The sequence below is a fragment of the Dermacentor albipictus genome, chromosome 5, assembly GCF_038994185.2.
Source record: "Dermacentor albipictus isolate Rhodes 1998 colony chromosome 5, USDA_Dalb.pri_finalv2, whole genome shotgun sequence".
In the NCBI taxonomy this organism is placed as follows: Eukaryota; Metazoa; Arthropoda; class Arachnida; order Ixodida; family Ixodidae; genus Dermacentor; species Dermacentor albipictus.
In genome coordinates this window covers 58,956,367-58,983,931 of record NC_091825.1, presented here as the reverse complement: position 1 = coordinate 58,983,931, position 27,565 = coordinate 58,956,367, and the positions used below count along the sequence as shown (strand labels likewise).

The 27,565-nt window shown below is 48.3% G+C and overlaps 1 protein-coding gene across 7 annotated transcripts in view; it reads left to right on the top strand.

Annotated features, from left to right (window-relative positions):
• The window catches only part of LOC135911211 (lipase lipl-1-like), a 76,317-nt gene that overhangs the window by 37,473 nt on the left and 11,279 nt on the right, over positions 1–27,565 (top strand). For 3 of the 7 annotated variants that reach the window (XM_070538407.1, XM_070538406.1, XM_070538408.1), the window contains one exon: positions 25,701–26,000. In XM_070538407.1, coding sequence (XP_070394508.1) covers positions 25,701–26,000 — 300 coding nt within the window. Of the gene's footprint in view, positions 1–402; positions 763–5,451; positions 5,676–12,801; positions 12,918–23,683; positions 23,741–25,700; positions 26,001–27,565 lie in introns of those variants that run through there. The other 4 variants (XR_011514475.1, XR_011514474.1, XM_070538410.1 and 1 more) reach the window with 4 other exon arrangements.

Genomic DNA, 27,565 nt, shown 5'->3' with positions numbered 1-27,565 from the left:
GTGATGTCGCGTGGGCGCTGCCCTAAAGCTTTTGACCGATAGCCGAGGGCTAATGGCGAAAGGGCGCCGAATTAAAATAACTATTTTGCATTGGTTTGGTCAAATTATGCATAATCAGTGTATACAGGTCACATCAGATGGGAAGCTATCGCGGTTTTCGTGACGTCACGTGACATACAGGTGAAGTGGGGGTTGTCCAAAAATGCTTTTGGGGCAAATGTTGGGGCAAATGGGGCAAAAAATTGCGGCAAATGTTGCCTTTACGTACCGCAAGATTAGAGATGTGAGTGCGAACTAATCAATTTTGATGATAAAGTGACAAAGGCTTCAACAATATTCATCTTTTTCCTCAATGTCTAAACTTCCTCCTCCGCACCTCACTCAAACGTTCTTTGCCGCCAGCGCGAGCCGCCCGAGTACAACCTGTCGCGGATGACCACGGACGTGGCCCTCTTTTGGAGCAAGGGCGACCAGTTCGTGACGCCGAGGGAGGTGGACGAGCTGCGATCTTCGCTGGGTGCGAGGGTCAAGTGGGAAGGTTACATCGCCGACCCCTTCTACACGCACGTGCACTTTGTCATCGGCCTGGTGAACAAGAAGTACCTATTCAAGAACCTGCTGGATTTCCTCGCTGGGTACCCTGTTGAACAACAACCACTGGAAAAAGACGCGGGCACAACGAGAGACGCTGTCTACACGACCCTTGATTCCTGACTTCTGGTCATGAAAATAAACGATATTTTTTGCGCGTACGTGTTAAGATATCACCAGAAAAATCAGGTTCTTCTTCCACCCTCTCCAGAGTATGGATATTACTTCTCCCCTACGGCGTCCAAGACGCACCGCCAGTGGTTTATCAACTCGAAGTACTCCTCCGCAAGTAAGGATTGAGTACTTCCGAAAAGGATGGCATCGGTAAATTCGTTGTAGGCTTCGAATTCACAGAAGCAGACGCAGATGAGGCATGAATACAACTTGTATTTACGAGAACTGTTACAAGGAATCGCATATATAAATCCAAGGTAAAACTGGAACACCTACAAGGCAACCCTTCCTTGGCAGAGCCGATGGGGATAAGCGCCCCAAGTTTGGTCCAGAGCCGTTGGTTGGGGCAGCTAGACGCCACTTTCTATCGCTCGATGACCCGCCCCAAACATTTTTGGTCCAATTACCACTGAGCGGATTTGACAATGCACAACCGGCACACTAATCAACAAACATGTAGGGGAATCGTCGTGTGAATGGTCCACCAGCTATTCAACCATCGAACTTTGTGTACAGCCATTTTTCTTTACCCCAGTTAAAAGTGTTCACTCCACTCCCTAATAAAACACTTACAAAGTCTACAGCGGAGAGGGGTACAAACGTATGGCAACTGTGCGTCCCCCAAAAAGGCATAGGTGCACAGCATATATCAACAGAGCATGTGACTGAGCATGTGTTGGTGGGCTAGTTGGTTAAGCGTGATTACAAAGACGGCGCCGAACAGAACCCAACAGAGCTGGCGTAAAAAAAACTAAGAGTAGGGAGCGCTTGTATACATAGGCGGCAGCATGAAAGACAAGCTGTATCGCCACTTCCAGAACTCGTACATAGGCAAGACTTTCGATACATCCGGCAGTGTAGTACTTGCTGGCCATAGCCAAGTACGGCACCACGAGCGGAGCTGCTGCGCCGGCGCTGAGAGCGCCGCATACGGGGCAAAATTCAACTAGCGGGTGGTAGGCCTCTCCCATCTCTCGTTCGCACCACTTTGATAGCTTCTTGCCCTCACGGGTTGCAGAATCAAGCGTCCTTCCTTTCTTTAGATCACTATCTTCATTGCCTCTTGTAGTGTTCGCGTTTGGGCACATTTCGTAGAGCGCGTGGTGTATTCCTACGTGTCTGTGCGTGGATATTCTCTTCGAAGGACGATGTACGGTCTGTTTTACACTTAGGGGAAAACTCGGAGCGCATTGCATCGCGAAGCGGCGAGCGCTTGAATCTGGCGACAGCAGTAGCTCGCGCAGGCGCATTGTCTGGAAGCGTTTTACTGTCAGTTGCAGTCCGCCGATCTCGTCGTTACCGCGTGAAATGAGCCGGTGCTCTTTACTAAGCGGTGTGCGACGCCCACTGATACGTCTCCAAGGTAAGTTCATCGCTGAAAGGGCCAGGGCAGTAATAGAAGACTTACTGATTCCATACATTCTTGACGGATATATATATATACATTCTTGACGAATATATAGTCGCCTGGAAGGCGACTATATACTCTAACACGATAGCCCGCCGATTCACACTGCTCGTGTTGTGCAAGAACTGCTGGAAGAGCGCGCCGTCCCTCTCTTGGAGTGGCCGCCTCAATCCCCGGGCGCCAACATCATTTACAGTGTCTGGGGCTCGTTAAGATATCGCTAGCGCACCATCCCCTTTATCAGTCGTCCGTGGATAGGCTTCGATCCACCATCGTCAGCGACTGAGACGTGCTGCGAATGAATACATCCCTGATCAAGTCACTCTACACATTACTGCCTTCGAGGATGAGGGCTGTCATCGCTGCCGCTGGGGATGTGACGAGATGCTAACTGAAGTTCGGAGCATGACGTGTCCAATTCCCCGCCGGCGGGCCGGTTCTATCTGGTGTAGTGAATGATTGTCGAGAAAAATCACTTGCAGCTCATTGTCTTGACCTAAAGCATTCCTTTAATCGTATCCGTTTGTTTCATCGTGTTCGAACCCCATCGTTATCATTGTTGAGTGCTTTTTTTTCCTTTTGAGTCGAATAAAGACTGATCACGTTGCGCATACATCTTGGTGCGTCTTGTCGCTGCTTATTACGGTTGCACACACAGTGAAGAAATATACGGGCACGCGCTCAGTACCCCCGCTTTTCGAAAGAACAAACGAAGCATGCTGTCAAAAGAAGTTTGTGGAATTCCATTATCGCCATGAAGGCTCAGAGTTTGGCGACGCACAACGTTTAGTAAAGAATACCAGCTCAGTTCCCGCAGTACCGATGAAATTGGTGCACTGCCCCTGACAGTAGCACGCTTCCTGACAATGCGGCCAGCGCGCGCCGCCGTAGCAGAAGACGCCGATCACGACACCGCCCATCGAGCGTCTGCGCCTGCTCGAGCTGCTGCCGCCGCACGACTCCATTGCTCGCCGCATCGTGATGCAATATGTTCCGAATTTTTTCCTAAGTGTGAAAAAGACTGTACACGCTTCTATTTGCCTTTAAGAATATCGGTAGGCTTAATGATTGTTTTTATGGCTGCAATGCGGCGAAAGGGCAGCGTCTGCTTATCCATGTAAGTGACGCTGAGCATGTAAGTTGAAACGACATCGTATCTGCCACCTGAAAAACCGTCGGCACATACGATGCGGCGCATACATACGGTACATACGAGCTAAAGTCATTTTTGCAGTTTCTCACAAAATGTTTGCTACAGATCCGCGTTGTCTATGATGGTGATAACGGACTTCCATCGACACTGTGCGGAAATAAACAAAATATGTCGCTGCATAGCACAAGTATCACTTGCGCACACAACTTTAACTTGTGCGTTCCCTACAGTATAGAATAGAGGCAACAAAATAAATAGCTTGCCCATTTTTTAACAGCACTCAAGAGACGGAAGTTGAAAGTACTAGTCTTGGTCGCGCCGGCAACAATGCCGCGCGACGAAGACGCGGGCGCTTATCGTCCAGTAGCTCGATCGATCGGTGCAGTGGTGATGCAGGAATGAACTCCAATCATGTTCAATGCATCGTACACATATTCAATTTCTCGGCAAGCGTGAACTTCAGCCACTGCTAGCGCATACAACACATGGTTTCCATTCTTGGGCAGCACGCACACAAACGAAACCCGAGAGAGAAGACAGGACAAGCGCTGGTCGAACAACTGAAAGTTTTATATGAATAAAAGGATTATATACCGAGTAATTATTACATTCATGTGGGTTACATATAAAAACCGTCATATACTCAGGAGTGATCAATGAACGAGCTCGCTTCGTTTGCCAGTTGTTTACTTCGTTCGGTGCACCGCAGTAATCCATGCCTGTCGTCTGCGTTTTTCGTACCATTTTCTTGTGAATCGGCAGAATTTCACTGGTGGCATCAACCCTGGCGTGTTTACATTGCTGTCGTAACAGTTAACAACACAATAATAATTTGTGGTCATCCCGAGAGGCACCGGCGCAAACAAGAGACGTATCGCGCGCAGCGCGAGCTGAACGCGGGCGCGATCATGAAGGGAAGCGGCGGCGGAAACCAACACCCGTTAGCGGTGAAATTGTACCGCCAGGGGAGAAACGAGCGCTGGCGCCTAGGATGAAACTTGGCGTGCGGATGTCTATGCGGCCGCTATTGGGCCTGCGATGCCTTTACTCAACCTGACCTCGTTTCCTTCATCACTCCGGACGGTCACATCTAAGCATGTTCACGGGGCTCCTCCTCCTTCCGCTCTGAGGGGGGGGGGGGAGGTAGCCTTGTAGCGCCCCTGGTCAGAACTCGCTCCGCGTGCAGCGCCCGTCAAGCAGGAGGAAGTTAGCTCCCGGCCGCGCAGCCTGCGCTGTGCAACATAAGAAATAAAATCAACACTTCATAACGCAATGCTGCCGCAGCTGGGTCTTCCTCACAATAGGTCCGGCAACGCCATACCGCATTCGTAATATTAACGCGACAGCGTTAAGGAGCTCGTGTCGCAGAAAAGCCGGTGTCGTCGGCGTCGTTTTCGGCGTCGGTGTCGGCGGCGTTGGCGGTGAGCGATAAATCCCAGCAGGCACTTCATGAATAAAAAACAACTTGCAAGATGGGCTGGGTGGGAATCGAACCAGGGTCTCCGGAGTGTGAGACGGAGGCGCTACCACTGAGCCACGAGTTCAGTGCTTCAAAGCGGTACAAACGCGCCTCTAATGAATGCAGCGTTGCCTTAGAAACGAGCTGTTTGTAAGGCTCAGGCGTGCGTCGCTTGCTCAGGCGCACATTTCGTTGCCGCGACGAACGCGGCGTTGCTCGACGCTCACCGCGTCCGATGTGGGGCGCGTAGTCGCTGCGCCGTAGCCCATTGTCTTGCATCCCTTGGCGGGTCGACGGGAACGCTGTCGCGTTCCACTCTTGAAGGCGAAGCTTAAGCGTCCTCCAGTTTTTTCCTCCTTCATGTCATCAGCGTCAATTTTTCCCCGACATTGTATTGGATTCCTACTTTGGTTATTGAATCGTGATTATGTTGCCCTTGTCATGTGTTGATCGTCAGATAGTCGCTATGAGGCATCCATTGCCAGACCGAAGTCGTAATGCCATCGAGGTAGTGCCATCATTCTCACTTCAGCTAAAGAATTTAATGTTAAACGAGAAATTCACTTGTGCCTAATGAATACAGCGACAACTGCCCAGCTGTCAGCATAAGTGACAGCCGAGACCACTGTCCTCGCCAAAAGGCAACTCTCTGCGTCGTCGACGCAGCAGACCAGGCGCACGAGCACGACGGGACTCGATCCAGTCCGCAAAAATGGCGTCGACCAGTTGGAGCGGTTGCCGTCCACTGAGCCACACTCGCGGTCGTCCATGCCACTCCCAGCTCAGGAGGCGTAGGAGGCGACAACACAGATTCAGCGACTTCCTGGTCGCCTCATCCGCAAACGGAGGTCCGAGGCACTGCTGCTGACGGAGGACACCAACCGTGCGAGGTGGGAGCAACGCTTGTCTATTTAGTGAGAAAGAGAGGGAGGATAAATTTTATTCGGGATTCCCCATCCGGGTTCTCCTGCTTTGTTCTGGCTGTTTGCCAAGCGGAGCTTTGTGATCAACTCGATTGGGGCTTGTACGTATGCGTAGGAGTCCAACAGTCACTCTTCAAGTATCGCAGGTCTACAGAATGGGTGCGAGTTTGGCAAGGCTAGCCTGAATAGCGGGAAGGCTCCCCAGTCCATACTACAAAATATGAGCATTATCTGGGAAGCCGTCGCCTGCCATTCAAACAGGCTTGCCAGACAAACGTTGTGTGTAGTGCTGAACGTGTGGAGACAAAGGGTGTGCGTCCGCCCACCCCTCCATAGTGCCGCCTCTCTTCGTTTCATGTGCGTGTATCCTTGTGGATACTTCATGCAGTTGCGTACAACCTCATGTTTTTTGGCGTCTATAAGCCCGCGTGAGGGCGTATTCTCATTCATCTTCAGTGGGTCAGGCTACCACTGGGAAGGGCCCGCGAGATTAGCGCGGCATGTGGCAATGGTCACTTAGTTCTGTCTGATCGCCGTGTGACGTGGGATCCTCTGGATCCGTGATTTGTTAGGATGTACGTTGAGGTGCGTTGGCAATTCTGAATATATTGCAATGGAAATGTTTCTGGCTGCTAGTGCCCTGCAATGAAGCCTAGCTATGTGTTGGAATGAGCAGATTTTATTCGTGTTGGTTTGGCATGGCGGCGGCCTTTATGACAGCTATAAGTTCCGCATGATGTGATGATATGCTGCTGTGAAGGCGTCACGATATCGGTGTAGAGTTGCCGCTTTAGAGTTGGCTGCCCCGCCTGTGTAGCAGTCTTGCTTAGTTAGCGAGGCGTCCGTGTGTAGGATTCAATCCTCAGTGTCGTCTCTGAGGTGTTGCGGTCGATTTTGCCGTCTTTCCGGTTGTGTGTTTCCCCCATGTTTCTAACTATTGGTTCGATGGTAACGCGGTTTAGCGTGTCCCACGGAGGACTTCGTTGTTCTATGCTTAGGCGCTGTGTGATATCGTAGCCTAGTTCAAGCAAAAAAGTGAGCTCCTGTCTTGATAGCTTCTGGCGGCTAATTGTGCCTTTTGGCGGGTTTGGTTCAGCTCGTCCAGTTTAGGTAGCACTGCCATACAGTCACTTGGATCAAAGGTATGCATGAGTGCTTAGTATAAATCTTGTTGCATGTCAGAGCATGTTCCCCGTTTGCACTTTTGTGTCTTTGTGACTTGTACGTATGGACATTGGTACATGAATGGAGGTACAGCCAAGGCTACGGTGAGCCTTCTGGATTGGTGCTCTTTGATACAATCAATCAATCAATCAATCAATCAATCAATCAATCAATCAATCAATCAATCAATCAATCAATCAATCAATCAATCAATCAATCAATCAATCGATCAATCAATCAATCAATCGATCAATCAATCAATCAATCAATCAATTAAATCTTTATTTCCAACGACAGTTGGGGGCCTTTACGCGAAAAGCAGTAATAACACCCTTGAAAATCGCTAAAGACCCAGGTACATGACAGGGGTATTAAAATCTATACTTTCTGATACAAATTTAGGATAATAGAATCAAAAATGCAGTTAAAAAATAAAAAGAGGTTGTGCAAGTACAGCAATGTAACGATAGAACAAATAAGGTCAATATATAAGTACACCCCCGGACGGTTGTTAACTGTAGCTGAAATATTCAATGTTCACGTGAACACATATCATAATATGACGAAAACAACAAACGCGATACAAAGAGTAATGAAACGTTCTTCATCGTGTTCGGATAGTATATTATAAAGACATTAGAGAGGAGTTAGAAAAATTAATCCATCTCTTTTTTGTAAACGTAAAGAAGTTGGCCTCTTTCTCTTCGTAGTTATTATCTAGGGACGGCAGTGTGGATCTAAGAGACTGCAAGAAATAGGCCGTGCGGAAACGAGGAACAATCCACTTTTTGGCGCTGCGGGTGGGTGAATCAGTCTAACGGATGCTTTTATTATATGACTCTTTAATATACACTCTGAACTGTTCCTTTGGAAAGAAAAAGGCAGGTATAAACGAAAATGGAACATGCGTTTCACAGTGATTGTCTTATAGCGAGTAAACAACGTACGTGTAGAACTATTGCGCGGGATGCTTGCAATATACCGAAGTGCTCTTTTGTGCAATAGGTGAATTGATTTTATGTTTCTTAGGGTTGTGGTGCCCCAGACTAACAGGCAGTAATTTATATGGGAAGAAATTAGAGCTTAATAAGTCTGAAGTATAGCTTTTTCTGGAAGTGCCTACGTCAAGACAGAATACCAGCAGCACATGGTAGTGATTTAGTCAATGATTAAATATGACAGGTCCACGTCATATGAGCAGAGAAGGTCACATCCATAACTTTGTTTCTTCACAATTTCAACGGGTGTTCTCTCAAGCGTTATTGATTGGTTCACGGTGGCTTCCTTGCCTCGGGATCTAAAAAAAACAGCTTTTATTTTTTTCGCATTTTTTCGTAGGCGATCAGCAGTGGACCATTGCAGCACATCTGAAAGTACACTTTTGTTTCTGGTAACAATTTGAGTTGGATTCTGTCGAGAAACAAAAATACTAGTGTCATGCGCACAGAGTAGAAATGAAGCATCATTCTTTATATTAACAGAAAATTGGCAGTGGCTTAGCTCGGCTACGCCAGGATATACGTAGCAACAGCTAAAGCATAGCATGGTTAGCCTTGGTTATTCTTGATTGCAAGTCAAGGTAAGTCAGGTTGTCCAGGTATGTTGCGGCGTTTAGCCAGCCTGTTCGAATAGTTTTCCCTTAATCTCGTTCCGATGTCGATTCCAGGCCCCCTCCTGCTTATCAAAATTGTCGCCGCACATACTGCCACCTCAACTGTGGTTGCAGCGCAAGCAAGCTCTCCTTTTCATCAAACCTCCGACATAGTATCAGGCATGCAACGCAGCTGGCGGAGCGTGCGGAGGCGAGCGCAACGACGAGGAACGCGGTTGGACGTCATACCAAACGGCGGCGACGGAAAGGCGCGCCGAGCGCAGAGGCGGAACACCTGCGGCTCTGTGTTACTACTGGTGCATGCGCAGTAGTGACTAGGGAGCAAGAGAGAGAGAAATATCCGCGGCATGGCGCGCGTTGTGACGTCATGTGCCTCCGTGGCGTACCGCCACGGCGAAATCGCAAGTTCGCGGCCAGTAAAGCTTTCGCTTTAATCTCATTTATGTAGATATTGAAGAGCATTGGTCCTAAAATGCTTCCTTGAATCACGCCGCAAAAATGGTTTTACATTAAAAAAACCGGTGGCATTTGAGATGTAGTGTTCCCTCTCAGACAGATATGAACTAAATAATGAATTAGCTACACCACATACCCCATAAGCGCTTAACTTCCCGAGTAAAATATAATGGTTTAGGGTACCGAAGGCCTTGCTACAGTCAATGAAAACACGCAGTGTAAGCTTTTTTTTATTCGATGTTATTATTAATGAATTATTTTTGAAGTAAGAGCGCAGACTGTGGGGATTTGCCACGTTGAAAACGATGCCGATACTCTGAGAATATAAAGTGTTTGATAAAGAAGCTATTTAAACGGCAGAATATTATTTTCTCTTATCCCTTAAAGAATACAGGTATTATTGAAATTGGTCGGTTTTTATTAGCATCATCAATTTCTCCACTTTTGTCACCGACCTGTCACTCTTCATGTTGTTTTTGTAAATACCCTCTTGATTTCTTGCAGCTGATAATTTTTTGCTGTACCCAAACGTCGACCTTACCATTAAACTGTAGCCAAAAGCCCGGCATCTTTATTTGCCTTTTTCGAGGGATAATATAAAGGTTCACTTGTAGGGTTTTCAGTTTTGGTTCCTCTTGGGCCTGCTGTTCCCTTTGGTTGATTACCACTATGTTCTCCCACTTGGTACTGGACAGGGTGAGGTACCTTTCGTGGATGTAGGTTACACTCTATGATTTAGCCATCACGGCACTGCCTTGACTTTGTTTCTATGAAGTCTGCAACAGTCGGGATTGCCATGATGCTCTTATTACAGCGAGGCCGCAGGTGGCTAGATTCCGGAAAAAATTGCGTGCGTCTATTGAGCCGTGAAGACTGGCAATTTCTCACCATACGTGGGCCGATGCCGAAGCTAGTGCAATAGCAAGCTGCCTCGTGGAGGAGATAAGCTAATAATAACAGATGCTACACTTTGACGTCCGTCGGCCATGTATACGTTCGCACCACTCTCTCTTTGTCGGCGTTCCAAGCGCTTGCGTATCTCCTTTCCTTAAGCTTTGCCGTGGTGGCAGTCCTGTAAGCGTGTTGGTCGCCAGGACCGCGAGGTGGAATGAAATGCGAAACGTCTACGTGGCTCCGATCCAGCAAACTTGGAACTTTTCACCGCAACAACGGCCACATTTCCGAGGAAGTTCGAGAGAAACCAATTTAGGTGTGGCCTGTGTTGTGTCCGACCGCTTGTGGTTTTTGAGTGACCTCACAACGATCACTGAACTGCGAGACGTTTACCAACGCACGACCGCCTTGGCTACGGCAAAGCTGTGTGTACCCTCGGAGTGCGGTGAGGTACGTGTCTGCGTGTTCTACGTGCCGGGATCCATTAGCAAAAAAATGTCATGCCACGTTTTGCAACATGACGTGGTTATGTATACCCCCCGGTGTCTCATCATCTTCCCAGGTTGAACATTGTGGATGAGCGACTAGTGGCGCCTTGCCTTACATTTGTGTGCATGCGAAGTTTGACACATGGCAATGGACCACTCTTGCTAGTCAATCAATATAGTTATTCCACTGCACAGTATAGCTTCGCTGTTCATCCTTCTTCACAGAGTGGAAGGCCACTGATTTATTTTACGCATGTAGCAACGGGCCATCATCATCAAGTGACTGGAGGGGATCATTCTTGACGCCGCATGCAGAGAGCGCGCGTATCCTGAACAGGGTCCAGTTTCCAGAAGTGCGGGAGTTCAGCCTTGTGGGAGCGTTAAGCGGTCTTGACAAGCGAGGAGACATTTAGAGTATTTAAAGTATTTAGAGACATTTGGGTAGATGAGCGAGGTGCATTACAGGCATCGATAACCTTACAGTAGAGACAGTCTTTTGGTGGGGACAAATATCGTAAAGGAGACGGTGGCAAAATGGTAGACTACAATAGATTCAAGAAAACTAGGTTTTAGCTCCTGCAGGCCACTCGACTATTTGTCGCCGCCCCATTTGAAATGGGACGCCATTGGAAATCATCATTCTCGGTGTCGTGTTGTCCTCGTTGTCTAGGAGTACGGCCCCGTGGGGAGCCTCAGATAGGGGCGCCGCGTGTCGACGTTCCGACGCTTCCGAGACGTGGGCAGGGTTGCCAGATTTGGCTACTTTGCGCCAAATTGGCTACTTTTTGAGGCTGTTGGCGGGGAAAAAAATGCCTTGGCTACTTGGCTACTTTTTTGGCTACTTTTGAAATAGCTTGATTATTGTAAAAATTAGATAGAAACTTGTGTAGCTCATATTATGCAGCAACATTAGCAAATATTTAGGCCTACCCACAACAACGACACTTCAAATATTTTCAAGCTGGTCCATCATCATTGTCAATCTGACTCTGGCGCTTTCATTTCATGCAAAGGGTTTCGCACTGGTGACGTCACAGCGTGTTCCATCTTCGCATTGACGTTCTGCGTCAGGCCTTCCACCTTCCACACATAGGGCTTCTTCGATTTTCGGAATTCTGGCAACCCGCTGGCAGCCGGACGTCAGCCAGCTAGTGCCGGTCCTGATGGGAAGGCAACGTGAGGTGGGATCCTAAGACAACGCGAAGCTGCCCGAAGTTTACAAAATCGAACACTTGGACAGCTGGTCACGGGATAAAGGTAAACATGCTACCAACATGTCAGCGGTCGGTCTGGCCGGCACGCTCTCGGCGTAGTCGGTCCATATATGTGTTCCCAGCTTGAAAATATACAGCTGTATTCTGGAATACGATCACTTTTGCGAGATTTCGCGCAACTCGGCATCTAACTTCGCAGAGCGTTACAAACGGCCTGCGACGCGTCCGATGCCAAGATGCAAAATCGCACGTAAATAATCGCGAAAGCGATCGCTCGAGGATGCCTTGAGCTTTGACCTTCTTCGAGAAATGTGCGCCAAGATTAACTCATTTACACTGCGATTTTGATTTGTGATAATATTCTAGTAATATTACATGCTGATCAAAGCGCTCTTAGCTGTAGTCATTTATACACGTTTCATAATGATTTTTGTATGTTCCTACATTTACTAAAAGCAACTTTAAGTGTTGGCTGTGATAATGTCTTCAGAGCTGCATAATAAATGAAAATGCAACGTTTTTCATAGCGTCGCTACTTTTTATGCGAAGCATATTACGAGGGCTCAACCCAGCTCCTCAGGCGCGGCGGTGACCATGAAATCACGTGACACTGTGACGTCACGACAGAGGAGAAGTGGCTTTGGCTCAACTCTTGCAAGACGGGCTGGGTGGGAATCGAACCAGGGTCTCCGGAGTGTGGGACGGAGACGCTACCACTGAGCCACGAGTACAACGCTTCAAAGCGGTACAAAAGCGCCTCTAGTGAATGCGGTGTTGCCTTAGAAACGCGCTGTTTCTAAGGCGTGCGTCTCTTGCTCAGGCGCACATTTCGTTGCCGCGCCGAACGCTGCTTTGCTCGACGCTCACCGCGTCCAATGCGGGGCGCGTAGTCGCTGCCCTGTAGCCCATTGTCTTACACCCCTTGGCGGGTCGACGGGAACGCTGTCGCGTTCCACTCTTGAAGGCGAAGAAGTAATGCATGAGTTGTTTCTTCGTCTAGCCGAACCAAATATAGCCAAGCAACAGCAGTTCACCAGGCTAAACAGTGGTTCAACAACTAAAATAAAGGCTAGTATGCTTCGCATCCTGGGCTTAACCTTACCTAAGCCACAGCCATTTTTTGGCTACATTTCTCTATGTGGCCAATGTTGGCTACTTTTCTGGCTACTTTTCGAGATTTTTTGGCTACTTTTCCCATTTTGGACCTGGCAACCTTGGACGTGGGGCGCGCGATTCACCCCTCACTGTCTTCGTCCTTTCTGGAGACGCCCGTGGTGGGACTCTTTGGGCCGAGCCTCGTCCGCCGCCTATCTCTGCCTGGTTCTAAGAGCGGATCAAGGCACTCAACATGGCCTCCACTGCGAAACCTGAAAAGAAGAAGGTGAGTTGTGCGAGAGGGTATTTAAAATAATATCGCTGTACTAATGATAACCTCAACATCGAGTTTCCTGCAGATGCCCTTTAGATAGAAACGCCAGGACTACACGAGTCTTCTTGGAAAGGCCCTGGCTGATCTCCCCTCAAACTTCGCTAGGAGGTACCACTTTCCATGCAGCATTGCTTAAGAGGAAGCTTTATCTCGGAGACCACTCTGTGGCAGCTTATTCAAACGCATGTAAAACGCAGCATTCCTGTACGAGACATCCCTTATACCGATTTGAATGCAACTTGTTGCATAGCGCGAGAAGGTAAATTGCAGAGACTGTAGAGAGCGAAAACCTTATGTAGGGCTTGGAATTTGTCAAACCATTTAGGAAAATTATTAAGTTAGAGAAAATCGAAGCAGTACTTTTACATATCTTTGACTGCGCACAAAAACGAGATATCACCGTTCTGTATCGACTATTCACACGGACAACCCACGGGCGCCGTCATGTTTGAACACGCGGTGAGGCGTCCATTGCTTGCCTCAGCTGCCTCTGTTGCCTCCGCGTTTACATTGAATGTGAATGACGTCAGCACGGCTCAGCAAACCTCGCGTTCGGCAGATATCGTAGACGGTGACTGGGTGGACGACACAAAGCTTTGGCCATAGCTTCAGAGGACATGTAAGCGCTTTCGAAGCTCTTTACGCTTTCCACAATCTGTGCGAGCATACGGTACTAGAATGGGGCTAGAAACCACACCCCGCTGCCCAAACTTTCCGCTTATGGATTAAATCAGGATAAGTGTGTTTTTCTAGTCGTTGACTTCCCAAACAATTTGAAGAAGCGGCTTGTCATGTTTCTGACTCAATAATGTTTCTCGGTGCGAGCACGATCTGATTGTTTACTTTTTGCCTAATCGCTCACGTGTATGCTTATTTGTGGCAGATTTGATCTTACGGCGCACAAGACTTGGAACGTACATGTTTTGTATTTTGTAATAGCTTCTAGCAAAGACGTATTATCGCCAGTCACACGCTTACTCTGTGTGCCAATAATAACCGTTCAGCTTCGAATATTCCTGTGCATTCGGTATAGTCGCTGTCACCCACGCTTTAGCACAATGATTCAAGAGCGAGACCATTAGGTTTTTTTTTATTTCTGGGTGACAGGCTGGGCATAAGTTTCAGTGGTAGTGGGGGCGGGGGAATCTGTGCATATAGCATGCGAAAAACTCACTTTGCCAAAAAGCGGTGCTACTACATTTGACATCGTATAATTCGCTGCAGTCAGCCTTCCGGACGTTCCACGGTTGATATCTTTTCTTTGGTAGCTCGTGATGCCACGCGGGTGGTTGAGTGAATTTTTCCTCCTCCGGGAAGGCCGTGAACTTGGAAGCGCCGGTAGCAATTATTCCTTTTGCAGCAGCAGTCTATGAACATGGCTCACAACAGATTCTCTGTATTCCTTAATACGACCGTCACTATATTTGCAGCCAACTATTGCTCACGCCTTCCCTGTAGTGTTCCACATTTTTCAGCGTGTAAAAAGCACAGGGCGTTAGCAATCACTCATTTGCATTTCCGACAGCTAGTCGTGCAGTAGCAGTGTAGAGGCACTGCCAGTTTCTTATTCGTGCGGTTTCCCTTGAGGCGACGTGCGGCGAGCCACCGAAAACGCCACCTCGTTCCTCTAGAGTAAACTACTCTCCGAAAAGGTGCTTATACTGCACCTGTTGCAGGGACGACATCGCCACAATTAGTACATGACCGGGGTTGTTGGAGAAGTATGGGATAGGCCTTTGCCCTGCAGTGTGCGTAACCAGGCTCTTGATGATGATGATGATGATTGCACCTGTTGCAGCATCTAAAGCGGACAAATCGGATATATTAGGTCATAGCCTACGTGAATTTGTTAAAATGTTTACATGAGTTTAGCCAAAGGTGTGCTCACGTAATGGCAGTCTGCTTGAGAGCGACGCACAGTACATCAACTTGGTCTGTTTAGAAGTGTCAAGAGGCGCAGTTTAGAAAATCTTCCTATCATTTTTTTATTTTTACACTTACCTCGTTCTAGACTTGATAGTTTGTTTTGGGAAATAAAGCGAATTTCAACAACTTTTTTGAAGCCATATGGCCTCAATAAACATTTACTTTTTACAGTGACTAGAGTTTGTCTTTTTTTTAGATGCAACAAACGTCGTAATCGGGTGCAGTGGTTGCCGAGAAAAGCGACTTCTGCTCTCCCTTGGATTCCTATAATAGTCTCTGAGTTAGAGCTAGCTTTGGCGCCGGCGCAAGACCGATTGCCGCCTATTGCCAATATCAGAATTGGTCACTTGTGCTGGCAACGCTGTCCAAATAAACAAAGGTGCCTACGGCCACGGGCACGGCGTCTCTTTCACTTGGTTCTGAACTGACGTTTCTGGTTGGTTGTGGAACCGAGGTTCTTCGCCGAAGGCGAAACGTTTCTTGCTGCAGATCTCATTATTTTGGTTGGTCTCAAGGATTTCAATGACAAAGCAGTGGAAGTAGTTGTGCCATGCGTGCAAACGTCCGGCCTGCCTAGCGAGGCGCATCCGATTTATTTAAAGAGTAATAGCCTTTCAAGCGAGCAGAAGATTGAAGAAGCAAAACGTTTGTGCGTATAGCAGGCCTCTCCGAAAGGTGTGTGGTTGCTGCATCCATACCGACACGTTACGATACCTGAATTTTCTCGGACTTCAAGCAATTCCGCACTGTGACTCATGTTAACTATATCATATAGCATCCACCAATATAATGGGCAGTAACGTTGGTCGTGCTTTCAGGAGGTAAATGTACAGACTGTGCACTGAGCGCACGAGGCTAAAATACTGTATATTTACCTGCTGATTGTGTCATTCACGTTTAATTGCGCAATACACAAGTTTCAAACACATATCGCTCTCTGATGCGCGTGGTCAGCTTTTTCGGATACATGATGAAAAGATACATAGCTGTCTTCCTACCGCGATGATATTGTAGCACTCTTCAGTGAAGCGCACTAAACACACTGGTTTATTGTGGGCGAACTTTGCCCGGAAACTCAATATTAAGCATTCACACACTTTAAAAGAAGTGTTAACAGGAGCCTATTCCACAGTGGACCGAGTCTCTCCGCCGAACGCACTTTTTCACGGGCCCCGAAGGCCAAGAGCCACGCCATGGCTTCTCATTGGACGGCAGACTCGGGCGCTGCTGTGAGCGCGTGCACGGGAGACGCGCTGTATCGCCATGCGCGAGGTGTTGCTGGCGCTCTTCTAATGGCGATGCGACCAGTAATGCGTTTTATCGATGAGACGCTTGGGAAGGTGGCTCACGAGAGTGCTCGTAACTGGCATGTGGAAAGCTTTCTGCGGCATTAGTCCCCCTCCGAAAACGCATCGTCCCGATGCGTATGAAACAAATTTATCTATAGATGTGTTTTCATTGCCTCTCGTAGTAAGGCTCCATGCGGGCTACGTGTACGACCTCCGCAAAGATGTGCCACTTTGATCGCTCTTGCTCATGAGGGCTGACTTCGTTATTCAGGTCACCTACTCGGCGAATAACTTCGTAAGGTCCAAAGTATCGGCGAAGGAGTTTTTCACATAGTGCGCGACGACGCACTGGTGTCCATACCCACACTTTGTCGCCCTGGTGGTACTGAACTTCTCTGCGGCGCAGGTTGTAGTAGCTTGCGTCCCTACGCTGTTGCTGGCGGGTACGGAACCGCGCCAACTGCCGGACTTCTTCAGCTCGTTGTAGGAAGTCGTCGATGTCGTACGGGGTGTTGTTGTCATTGTCTACCGGCAACATACCATCCAGTGTGGTTGTTACTGTGCGGCCATAGACCAGTTAAAATGGAGTGACCTGAGTGGTCTCCTGTACTGCCGTATTATAGGTGAAAGTGGCGTAAGGCAAGATTGCGTCCCATGTCTTATGTTCGAGGTCGACATACATAGATAGCGTATCGGCCAGGCTTCGGTTTAGACGTTCCGTCAGGCCGTTTGTTTGGGGATGGTATGCAGTGCTTTTTCTGTGACTGGTGTGAGTCATCTTCATCAAACATTGCATCAACTCAGCTGTGAAGGCCACACCTCGATCGGTAATCACGACCCTTGGTGCACCATGTCGCAGCACTATGTTACAAACGAAGAAATTTGCAACTTCAACTGCCGTTCCTCGCTCAAGGCAGCCAGTTTCAGCATATCGTGTTAAATAGTCCGTCGCTACTACGATTCATCTCTTCCTTGTCGATGATGTTGGGAACGGGCCAAGAAGATCCATTCCAACTTGTTGAAATGGAGTCTTTGGTGGGTCTATGGGTTGAAGAAGGCCGGCCGGTTTCACGGGTGGTGTCTTGCGCTTTTGACATTCGCGACATGTCTTCACGTAATGCTACACCGACGCTAACAATTTAAGCCAGAAGTATCTGAGACGAATTCTGGCGAACGTCCAGCTGACACCTAAGTGACCCGACGATGGTTCATCATAGCAAGCTTACAAAATTTCTGGTCGCATGGCTGACGGTACGACGAGCAAGAATTTTTCCTTGTTGCGTTTAACGTTTCTCTTGTAGAGCGCATTATCTCGTAGGCGAAATGACGATAAACCTCTCATAAACATGCGTGGGACTTGGACGTCGTATCCTTCGAGGTGTTTGATGAGTGGGAGCAGTTCTGTGTCGGCCCGTTGACAATCGGCGATTTCCGACGTTGTCATCGCTGTAAGAAAGAGTAAATCTTCTTCTTCTGGAGTCGACTCCACTGGTGAGCGGGACAAGCAGTCGGCAATGTTATGTTTTCTTCCAGACCCGTACACGAGAGTAATGTTGTATTCTTGGAGCCTGAGGCTCCACCTCGCAAGTCGTCCAGATGGGTCTTTAGGTTTGCCAGCCAGCAAAGAGAATGGTGATCGCTGACTGCATGGAACGGCCTGCCGTAAAGGTATGGTCGGAACATGCTGATGGCCCATATGACAGCCAAACACTCCTTTTCTGTCGCAGAGTAATTTGTTTCAGCTTTTGAGAGAGTGCGGCTAGCATACGCTATAACTTTCCGTTCCCCATTTTGCCACTGAACTAAAACCACGCCGAGACCGAGATTGCTTGCATCTGTGTGGACTTCTGTGTCCGCTGCCTCGTCGAAGTGAGCGAGGATCGGCGGGGCTTGCAATTGTTCCTTTAGTTCATTGAACGCAACCTCTTGTTCAGTATGCCATATGAAGGGTACGTCTTCTTTAGTAAGTTTCGTCAGAGGTTCGGCAATTTTCGAGAAGTTTTCTACAAATCGCCTGTAATAAGCACATAGTCCCAAAAATTGCCGTACCATCTTCTTGCTTGTAGGCTTTGGAAATCGTGCAACGGCAGCAGTCTTGTCGAGATCGGGACCAATACCTTGCGCGCTAATTACGTGACTTAGGAAACGAAGTTCTTGGAATCCAAACTGGCACTTTTCCGGTTTAATGGTTAGGCCTGCCAAGCGAATGGCTTGAAGCACTAAACGCAGCCTCTGGACATGCTGGTCGAATGTTGCAGAAAATACCACTACGTCGTCTAGGTAAACTAAGCATGACAGCCATTTAAGACCCGAAAGGACACTGTCCATCATGCGCTGGAATGTTGCCGGTGCCCAGCAGAGGCCGAATGGAAGCGCTTTGAACTCGTACAGGTCGTCTGGGGTTACCAAAGCAGTTTTTTCACAGTCTCTTTCGTTTACTTCAATTTGCCAATATCCGCTCTTGAGATCTAATGAAGAGAAAAATTTTGCATGTCGTAGGCGATCCAACGTGTCATAAATGCGGGGAAGGGGGTATACATCCGGCCTGGTCGCACTGTTCAATTTCCGGTAATCAACACAGAATCTCAATGTATTGTCCTTCTTTCTCACAAGGACTACGGGCGACGCCCACGGGCTGTTTGATGGCTGAATGACATCGTCCTCAAGCATATTTTTGCACCTGACTCTTTATGATCTCTCGTTCAACCGGTGACACTCGGTACGGACGTTGGTATACTGGCCTGGTCGCTTCGTCTGTTATTATACGGTGTATAACAATTGGTGTGCGCCGTACCTTTGACGAGGTGGAGAAACATTCTGCGAACTCATTTAAGAGGTCCTCCATCAGTTCTTTCTGGGCTGGCGTCAGACTTTGGTTGATCGCAACTGATGTTACGGCGTCATGCATAGTTTGGACAGCAGGCGGCCTTGACGCCAAGCTACACACATCTGTGACCGCAGTAGCGCTGTACAGGAAGGCGATGGCTGTGTTCTTTGCGACGTGCTGAAATTCACTTCCGAAGTTTGTCAGCAATACATCAGCACACCCATCGCGTAGTTGAACAATTCCTCGTGCTACGCAAAATACCTTTTTTCAACAGTAGCTCGACGTTGGCCTCCGCTATAGCTTCCGAGTCGTCGAATGCTTTGTTTCTTACGCGAACCAGCATGCTGCATCGTGGTGGCACGGTTATGTCGTCGTCGGTAACCCGCAAGGCAACGTGTTCTAGCTCCTCCAACTCTTGCATGTCTATAGCCTGCTTCGTAGAAACATGACACGCTAGAATTCTGCAAGTTGATTATGGCACCATTTGTTAGGAGAAAGTCCATTCCAAGTACTACATCCTTCGAACATTCTGGTAGCACGACAAAAATCAGTGACGTAAGAAAAAACCCCGAATTCCGATTCTCGCTGTACATCTACCCAGGGGGCGTAATGAGGTGCCCACCAGCCGTACGTATCTGGGGTCCATTCCATGGCATCAAAACTTTTTTCAATTCCTTGGTGAGTGCATACCTCACGACGGAATAATCGGCACCTGTGTCAACTAATGCACTCAATTCATGGCCGTCTATTGTAGTGTGCAAGTCTGAAGAAAGTTCTCTGTCCACTTATCTTATTCATCCGCTTCTGATCTTGGCTTTTTTCGAACGTCAGCGGCCTCGCCTCCACAGGTCGCTCGCTTCAGTTTTCCGGACGTGGGCTCAGTGAACGACGCCTTGGTGAAAATCGAGGATGGCCGTGGACTTGGTGATCGGTAGCGTGCAGACGTTGATGATCGGGGCTGGTGTTGGTATCTAGCAGCCGGATCCTGTTGTCGGGTCAAGTGGTCCTGAATTTCGATGGGTCTTTCAACATTACGCGGACAAGGCGCATTTATCGTAAAAGCCGCGAAGACCTGCTCCACGATATGGGCACATTCTGTAAAGGTGTCCAGCTTCCCCACAGTGGAAACAGAGTGGCGTCCGGTTGGGTGCACGCCACACGTCACTTTTTCGTGGCCTCAGCTCTGCTAGAAGGGGTCCACTGCGCAGAGTCGGCTGGCGGCTGCTAGGGGGTCGCGAATGGAGAACTATGCCCGGTCGGTTGACATAAGACATCCGCGTACGTTGGCACGCGACGAAAGGGTGGTGGTTGGTCATGATGAACAGGCGGCTCCTCACGTCCTGGCTGCAGAATGGCGTGGCTAATTTCATCTCGAATGACGGCGGCAAGAGCTGAAACTGTCGGCGTGGCTTCCGGTAGCTGCAGCTTTCGAAGGTCCTCCTTTACGATTGATCTCACCAGTTCCCTTAGTGCTTCGGTGTTACTGCCTGGGCCTGCTGACAGGATATCGGCCGGTGCACTGGCGACATCACGGTTGTAGTGATGGGCACGCTGCTGCAGCGCCTTTTCTATGGTCATCGCTTCGGGGCGAAACTCAGCAAACTGTATGGTGGGTTGCGGAAGAGTCCTGCAAACAGCTCCTCCTTAACGCCACGCATCAGATGGCGTAATTCGGTTATGTTTGGATCCGCGCGCGCGAAGAGACGGGACATGTCCTCGATATACATGCCGACACTCTCGTTAGTGCGCTGGTTTCTGGTTTGTAGAGCATGCTCTGCCTTCTCTCGCCGATCGGTGCTGGCATACGTGGCAAGCAGCTGTCGCCGAAATTTTTCCCGTGAAGATAGCGTCACTTCATGATTGACGTTCCACGTCCTCGCTGACTCTTCTAACTCGAAGTACACGTTGCGAAGCTTCCGTGTCTCGTCCCAGCCGTTGAAATCTGGCACTCGCTCGAAGTGCTCTAACCAGTCTTCCACATCTTCGAACTTATCGCCGTGGAAGGAGTCGGGCATGCGTGGTGGGTACACAATGAGCTGGGACGATGCCACTGGGCTAGTCATGGTTGCACCGTCACTGGTAACTGTTGCCTGCACTGCTGCAGCAACAGGAAGTGGTCCGAACTCGGGTGGGTCTCCTCTGATGCGGCGACTTGTGCGCTGGTGTGCTGGAGTCAGTTCCCTGGGTTCCAATCGCTGAGGGTAGGGGGCTCCGTTCTCTTACGAACTGGGGACTTCCAATCATACCTGGCGCCTCCACCAGAAATGTAGCACTCTTCAATGAAGCACACTAAACACACTGGTTTATTGTGGGCGAACATGTGCCCGGAAACTCAATATTAAGCATTCACACACTTTAAAAGAAGAGTTAACAGGAGCCTATTCCACAGTCAATCGCGTCTCTCCGCCGAACGCACTTTTCACGCGCCCCGAAGGCCAAGAGCCACGCCGTGGCTTCTCATTGGACGGCAGACTTGGGCGCTGCCGTGAGCGTGTGCACGGGAGACACGCGCTGTATCGCGATGCGCGAGGCATTGCTGGCGCTCTTCTAATGGCGATGCGACGAGTAATGGGTTTTAGCGATGAGACGCTTGGAAAGGTGCCTCACGAGAGTGCTCGTAACTGCCATGTGGAACGCTCTCTGCGGCAATATGCACAACCGGTACATTGCAAAATTCTTTTGACATGCTTTTTTTTTCTTGTATGTGTGCGCTGGAATCATGATCATTTGAGAAATGCGAGGCATACAGGGTATGACGTGATAGGAGAACCTCTTTCACTTCAAACATGTACCGGGATCGGCTGTTTCTGAATGCGGCAGCTAGGTGGCGAAGAATTACTTGGAATGGCTGAGAGATTTACAAGAATGAGAACAAATAAATATGAAGTAAAAATCTGTATGACACCACTAAGGGCAGTGCCTTGCTATTTTAGGCTCGAGCTGGTTGCGTAAGGATAAAAACGTACAGGAGCGAATATTCGCTACGCGATGAGGCATGCGTATGCTGCAGTGAAAATCCTGAAACTATTCAGCACATCCTGATGGAATGCGAAATCATTCGCCCAATGAGACCCAGCGAGCGAGCTAATTGACCCCGCAGCGAATTGAATTCACAGCGAGCCAATTGACCTTCTTGCAGGCTGTGAATTCGACACGAAGATGCGGGAACACATCGCACACGAAGCTATGAGCCTTCTGCACTGCTTGACTTTATCCCCCATCGAAGATAGCTTTCAAGATAGTGCCCGCGTCTCCACGCTAAGCCGCGCCATACGCAGCCAACAATGGAGTAGAACGCACCCCTTCCCGGCTGTCTTGAGCGCGATGGAAGTCGGCGCGCTTTCTCCCTGCCTTTCTCCCTTGCGCGCGTGAGATCGAACCAGCATTTTCTGGTCACCCACGCATGCTTTCACTGGCGCACATAGAATTCAGCGTGTGGCCACGATCTTATCGCACTCGGACGTTATTCGGAGCATCATGCCGACGGCTACGCAGAGGAGTACGGCAGAAAATCGCTTGCACTATATCCAAACATTTGCTGTCGCAATAGAAAGATACTATAATGCAAAGCATGCCTAACATAGCTGAATAACTCAAGTAGGTCAAGTGATCGTCGATCCACCCCGTTTAAAAGGGGACCACCATATGTCGTTGTTGTCGTCGTGATTATAACCATCGCAAATTCAAGTGCATGTAAAACGCAGAAATGCATCGCAGAATTACCATTGCGAAATTTGAATAAATGCGTTGCATTTCAGAGAGAAAATTAAGTTGTCGCGACTGTTGCAAGAAAACTTTGAATGTTAGGGCCAGAAAACGAAGTGCAGAAATCCGTAACTCCACACCAAGAACAAATAGCGCCGCCCTGTCAAGCGGATCCATTAGAATATCGAAAGTGGACAAACTTGATATAACTTTCAAGTATGCTGACACTCGAGGCCAATATCCGCGTCGCAGTCGGCGTCGTCATTGTGTTCCGCGTAGAGTCCAAGTGCGACAACATCGCAGTTGCGTGCCGTGCGCGGTTGTGCGAGCGAAAGCTTGCGACGGGGAACAGAGAAATATGCAGCTCGATGCAGCGATGTCTTCTTGCGCTCGCAAAGGAGGAAGTAGGGGAGGGTGCGCGGCGCTCTCTTCCCGTCCGCAAATGTAGGAGCGGTGAGACTCCTGGTGCGTTGGCTGAGCACAGCCGCGCGCGTCCTATCTTGGAGGTAATTATTGTGCACTTGGTACGAAGGGCAGGCGATCGCATATAGCTGATAGCTTCGTGTGCGCTCCGTTCTCGCGCGTCTATTTTGCGTTGAGGCGAGAGACAGAACAAATTCGCTTCCCGCTTCTGGCACTCTTCATCACGCCAGCGTTCTGAAATGTGACTGCCCGTGGTCGTCCAATGATAGGTCGTTGCGCTTGCCCATGCACGGTTTACTGATTTGGTTAGTAGGGGAATGTGTACCGCAGTTCATGCAGCTGATAGAACGACTAAGCTTACTTTGTACAGCTGTGGAATAAACTACTATCGCAAGCAATGCTCCGCTGTCGGGTAAAACTGACTTTGACCACAATAGCGATGATAACAAGACTGATTTTTTTTTGTAAAAAAAGAACGAGGTGGGATATCTTAGAAAGCGCCCAATTCTTGGCCGATGCCCCACGGTGGGCATGTGTCATTTGTGCAGAGGACCATCGTAATCATAACCATCATCACCAGCACATGGGCGACATTTGTGCACCCACGGAGGAAGGAAACTAAGGAGAGGCCCGACCCCCTCCGCGCGCTAGGAGAAAAGTGTGGCGGAATTGACGTAGTAGGTTCTCATTTTTTTGCTGCTTTTTCATTTTTTTGTTGTATGGCCACGCCTTTTGGGCCACAATGGCGGCGTTGTTCTGATTTTGAGCGCTCACACGTGTTGCTCTGATAGGTTTCGTGCCGTGGCAAAGGCGCTGTGTGGGCGGGTTTGCGGTAGTCACCGTGTCTTGTGTTACCTGTGTCTTGTGTCACCGCGCTGTGTTACCTGCACCGTGCTCTGCCGGATGTTGCGCGAGCGTGCACGAAACCACGCGCAGCACGGCGTGGTTTCGCGAAAGATGTAAACAAGAGAGGAGGGTGGCGCAAAAGGCGGAGCATCGCGATGAGCAACGCCAACTTCCGGCTTCACTTTTGCTTCACAAAGAGTGACGTCAGGGCCTCTCCTTAGTTTCCTTCCTCCGTGTGTGCACCTCTCAAATATGACAATGATGATGATTATGATGATGTTCGTATTGAATGCAGGGGATGTTTAAGGGGCATATATCAGCACCGCCTTTTCTATCGTACGCTCGTAAATATTCGTACACCCTAGAAGAGGAGTATAGAAACCAGCTCAGAACGCGACGTTCACCTAATGTCACGTTTTCACAAAGGCGTCGCGTTATGCTTGTTCTTGGTGCTGCCTTGTGTTTTCAATTTCGTTTCAGTTCTTTTTCTTCTAGGCACTCGGCATAGGCAGTATGCAGGATTCGACAATTTTTGGGTTTCGTCATTGAGCTTCATAAGAGCTGTCTCTAAATTAAAGAAAGGGTCTTCGAAAACGGGAACTAAAATTAAAATGACGAGTAAGAATGTATGTGAAGGAGTGATTCGGAAATTGAGCATAAGCTTACCCGCTGGCGAAGCAAAGAACATGATTGCTTATGGAAACGTTGAAGATTCGCTGAGAAATATAAGACATCGTTCAATTCAAGCTTTGTTGGCGAAAGGCATTTCTAAGTTGTGATGAAGTCAACCTTCGTCGCAATGTCATATCACATTGTAAGGAGCTCGAAATAGACGCGAGCTCAGTTTCCTGAATTTTCAGTGCCGAGGAAATAAGCGATTTTGACGCAGAGCCACATTTGTAATGTTGAAGATGAAGCTGATTAAGAGATTGCAATGTATACAAGTGGTGCAGGGAAATTAGAAAAAGAATGAAGCAGTAGTTATAAAACATGGAGTACTAATCAGCTATGTGTCATCATGTCATCATATCCCTGCTCGTCTGTTTTTCGGGGAGTTGCCGCAACGCGTATGTAGTTAAAAAGCTTAACAAAAGGGGCTTGAAATAAACGCCTGCAGTCCTGTGTGATACAAGTACTGGTAGCAAGAGTTAGCTATGTGTTGTCTGTTATCCATTGGGTATAGCACCCAGGAACTTTGGAATTTAGTATGTCCTAATTGAGCATATTGTGCCGTACATCTTGAGCTCTGGCGCAAAGCCACGAAAGATGATTGAACAGCCGCAGACAAAGTTGCCGGTCATAGAAGACATGCTACAGTCTTTTCACCGACTGATCCCCAGGCGCGAATGACCGCAGGAGTTAAGGCAACCCCAGCCAGAAGCCCCCGAACACAGATATATTTTACGCGACTATTTCAGAGCCTTTGTCCAAAACTAAGCGCTCACACTCCTGTGTGTGTGATGACATAATGATTGAGACTTCGTGAATTGGACGCCTCTAATTGCCAGTGGTATACATCCAAGGTTGCATGATAGACTGTTGTATACATGACCACCATTTCTGCAGTTTACACGATTTCTACCGTGAAGTGACAAGCGAACAGCAACAAAACGACCATCGACTGCAAATATGAATTCTGGCCAATAGGGACATAGTGAATGTTACGGAGTTTCGATAAAAATGCGGTTCACAAATTGCCCGTTCGTCTACATTTTGCAGTTCGTCTTCGGCCTGCTACTCGACGCAGGCGATGTGCGGCTCGGAACTGCCGGGAGCACTGTGACTGCGCTGGACCGGCATGGAAGGAATGACTACGCACCGACGCTGCCGACACGGACCTTCGACTATCAGCTACATCACCTTACCGGCACATGCGCCTACCGATCTGCTGTAGAGCGCCACCAGGAGTCTGCACAATCTGCGGCTATATATGCGTTCCACAAGGGACCCCCTGTCACTGGGCACGGGGGCACCGTCGACATGCGGTTCACAAATTGCTCGTTCGTCTACATTTTGCAGGTGAGAAAACGGTTTGGGAAATGCCTCCGTTAAAGTGACCGTTTCTTGCTGGTGTTGCCGTGCCCATGGCAGTATATGGCTGTGTGTGAATCATGCATGACATACTTTAAGAAGCTATTGTTGTTGGGCGGAGATATTGAAAGCAACCCCGGCCCTGACCTCGAGCAAATCGCCAAACAACTTACCGAAATTGCTTCCGACATTAAAAATATCAAAGAAAAGCGACTAGCGGATATAGAGAGCAAGCTTGACCTCATTACGAAACTCGAAGCTGAAGTGACCGCGTGTCATACAGAAATGGCTTCTATGAATAAGATAATTAAGAGTCTTGAAGAAAAAATAGACGACATCGAAAACCGTAGCAGAAGGTCAAACTTAATTGTTTATGGCCTACCAGAAATGGAAGAAGAAACAAGCGAAGCGCTAGAAGAGGCCGTAAATGAGGAAATAATCACAAAAATCCTTGAACTCGAACCTGTGGCCATTGAGCGCATACATCGTTTAGGAAGACGAGGACCGAACAAGACGAGGCCAGTGATATTTAAATTACTAGACGCAATAGATAAAAGTGTCATACTAAAAAACTGCTTTAAACTAAAGAAATCAGACCTCTCAATAGGGGAAGATTTTTCGCGAAAAGTTAGGGAGACCCGAAAGAAACTCTGGAACAGTGCACAGGCAAACCGCGAAAATAAAGACAAGGTGTCGTTTCCACTATCCACATAGATTAACATAGACAAGGTGTCGTTTCCACTATCCACATAGTTTCCACTATCCACATAGTGGTTCCAGAACTATCCACATAGATTCTGGAACCACTTTCGCCAAAAAAAACACACTCATAACTCAGCTCTCGTCAAGTGAAAAAGCGGATAAAGCCAACAGATATAACCAATTCTTTCGTTCGGTCTTCACAAACGATAATGGCGTCAAGCCGGACTTAGTTCCACGGACTGTTTCCACTATCGACCCACTCGTTATCACAGACGCTGGTGTTCTTAACCTTCTTCTTGCCCTAGACACTAAAAAAGCATGTGGTCCGGACAATATACCCAACCAATTTCTTAAAAGGTACGCACAGTGGTGCAGCAGATACCTCGGCCTTATTTTCCGTAAATCCCTATCGACATCAAAACTACCCAAAGATTGGAAAATAGCTAAAATTATTCCGATCTACAAGTCGGGAGATAAATCCGTTGAATCAAACTTCACACCAATATCGTTAACGAGCACGGCATGCAAACTACTCGAACATATAATTCTAAAACATTTAACAATTTTTTTTGAAAACGAAGGCATCCTGTCCTCTAACCAGCATGGTTTTCGCAGGGGTTTATCGACCATAACTCAAAAAACAGAAGTCATACACGATCTCGCGTTGGGTATTGACGATCACGGCCAAACGGACCTAATCCTACTTGTTTTTTCTAAAGCGTTTGATTGTGTTTGTCACACCAAACTAATAAATAAACTAAAAAGCATTATCGGAGACACAGAAATTGTTGCTTGGGTTCGTGGGTTTTTGTTTAATAGGTGTCAGTTTGTTATTTTCGAACATACAACAT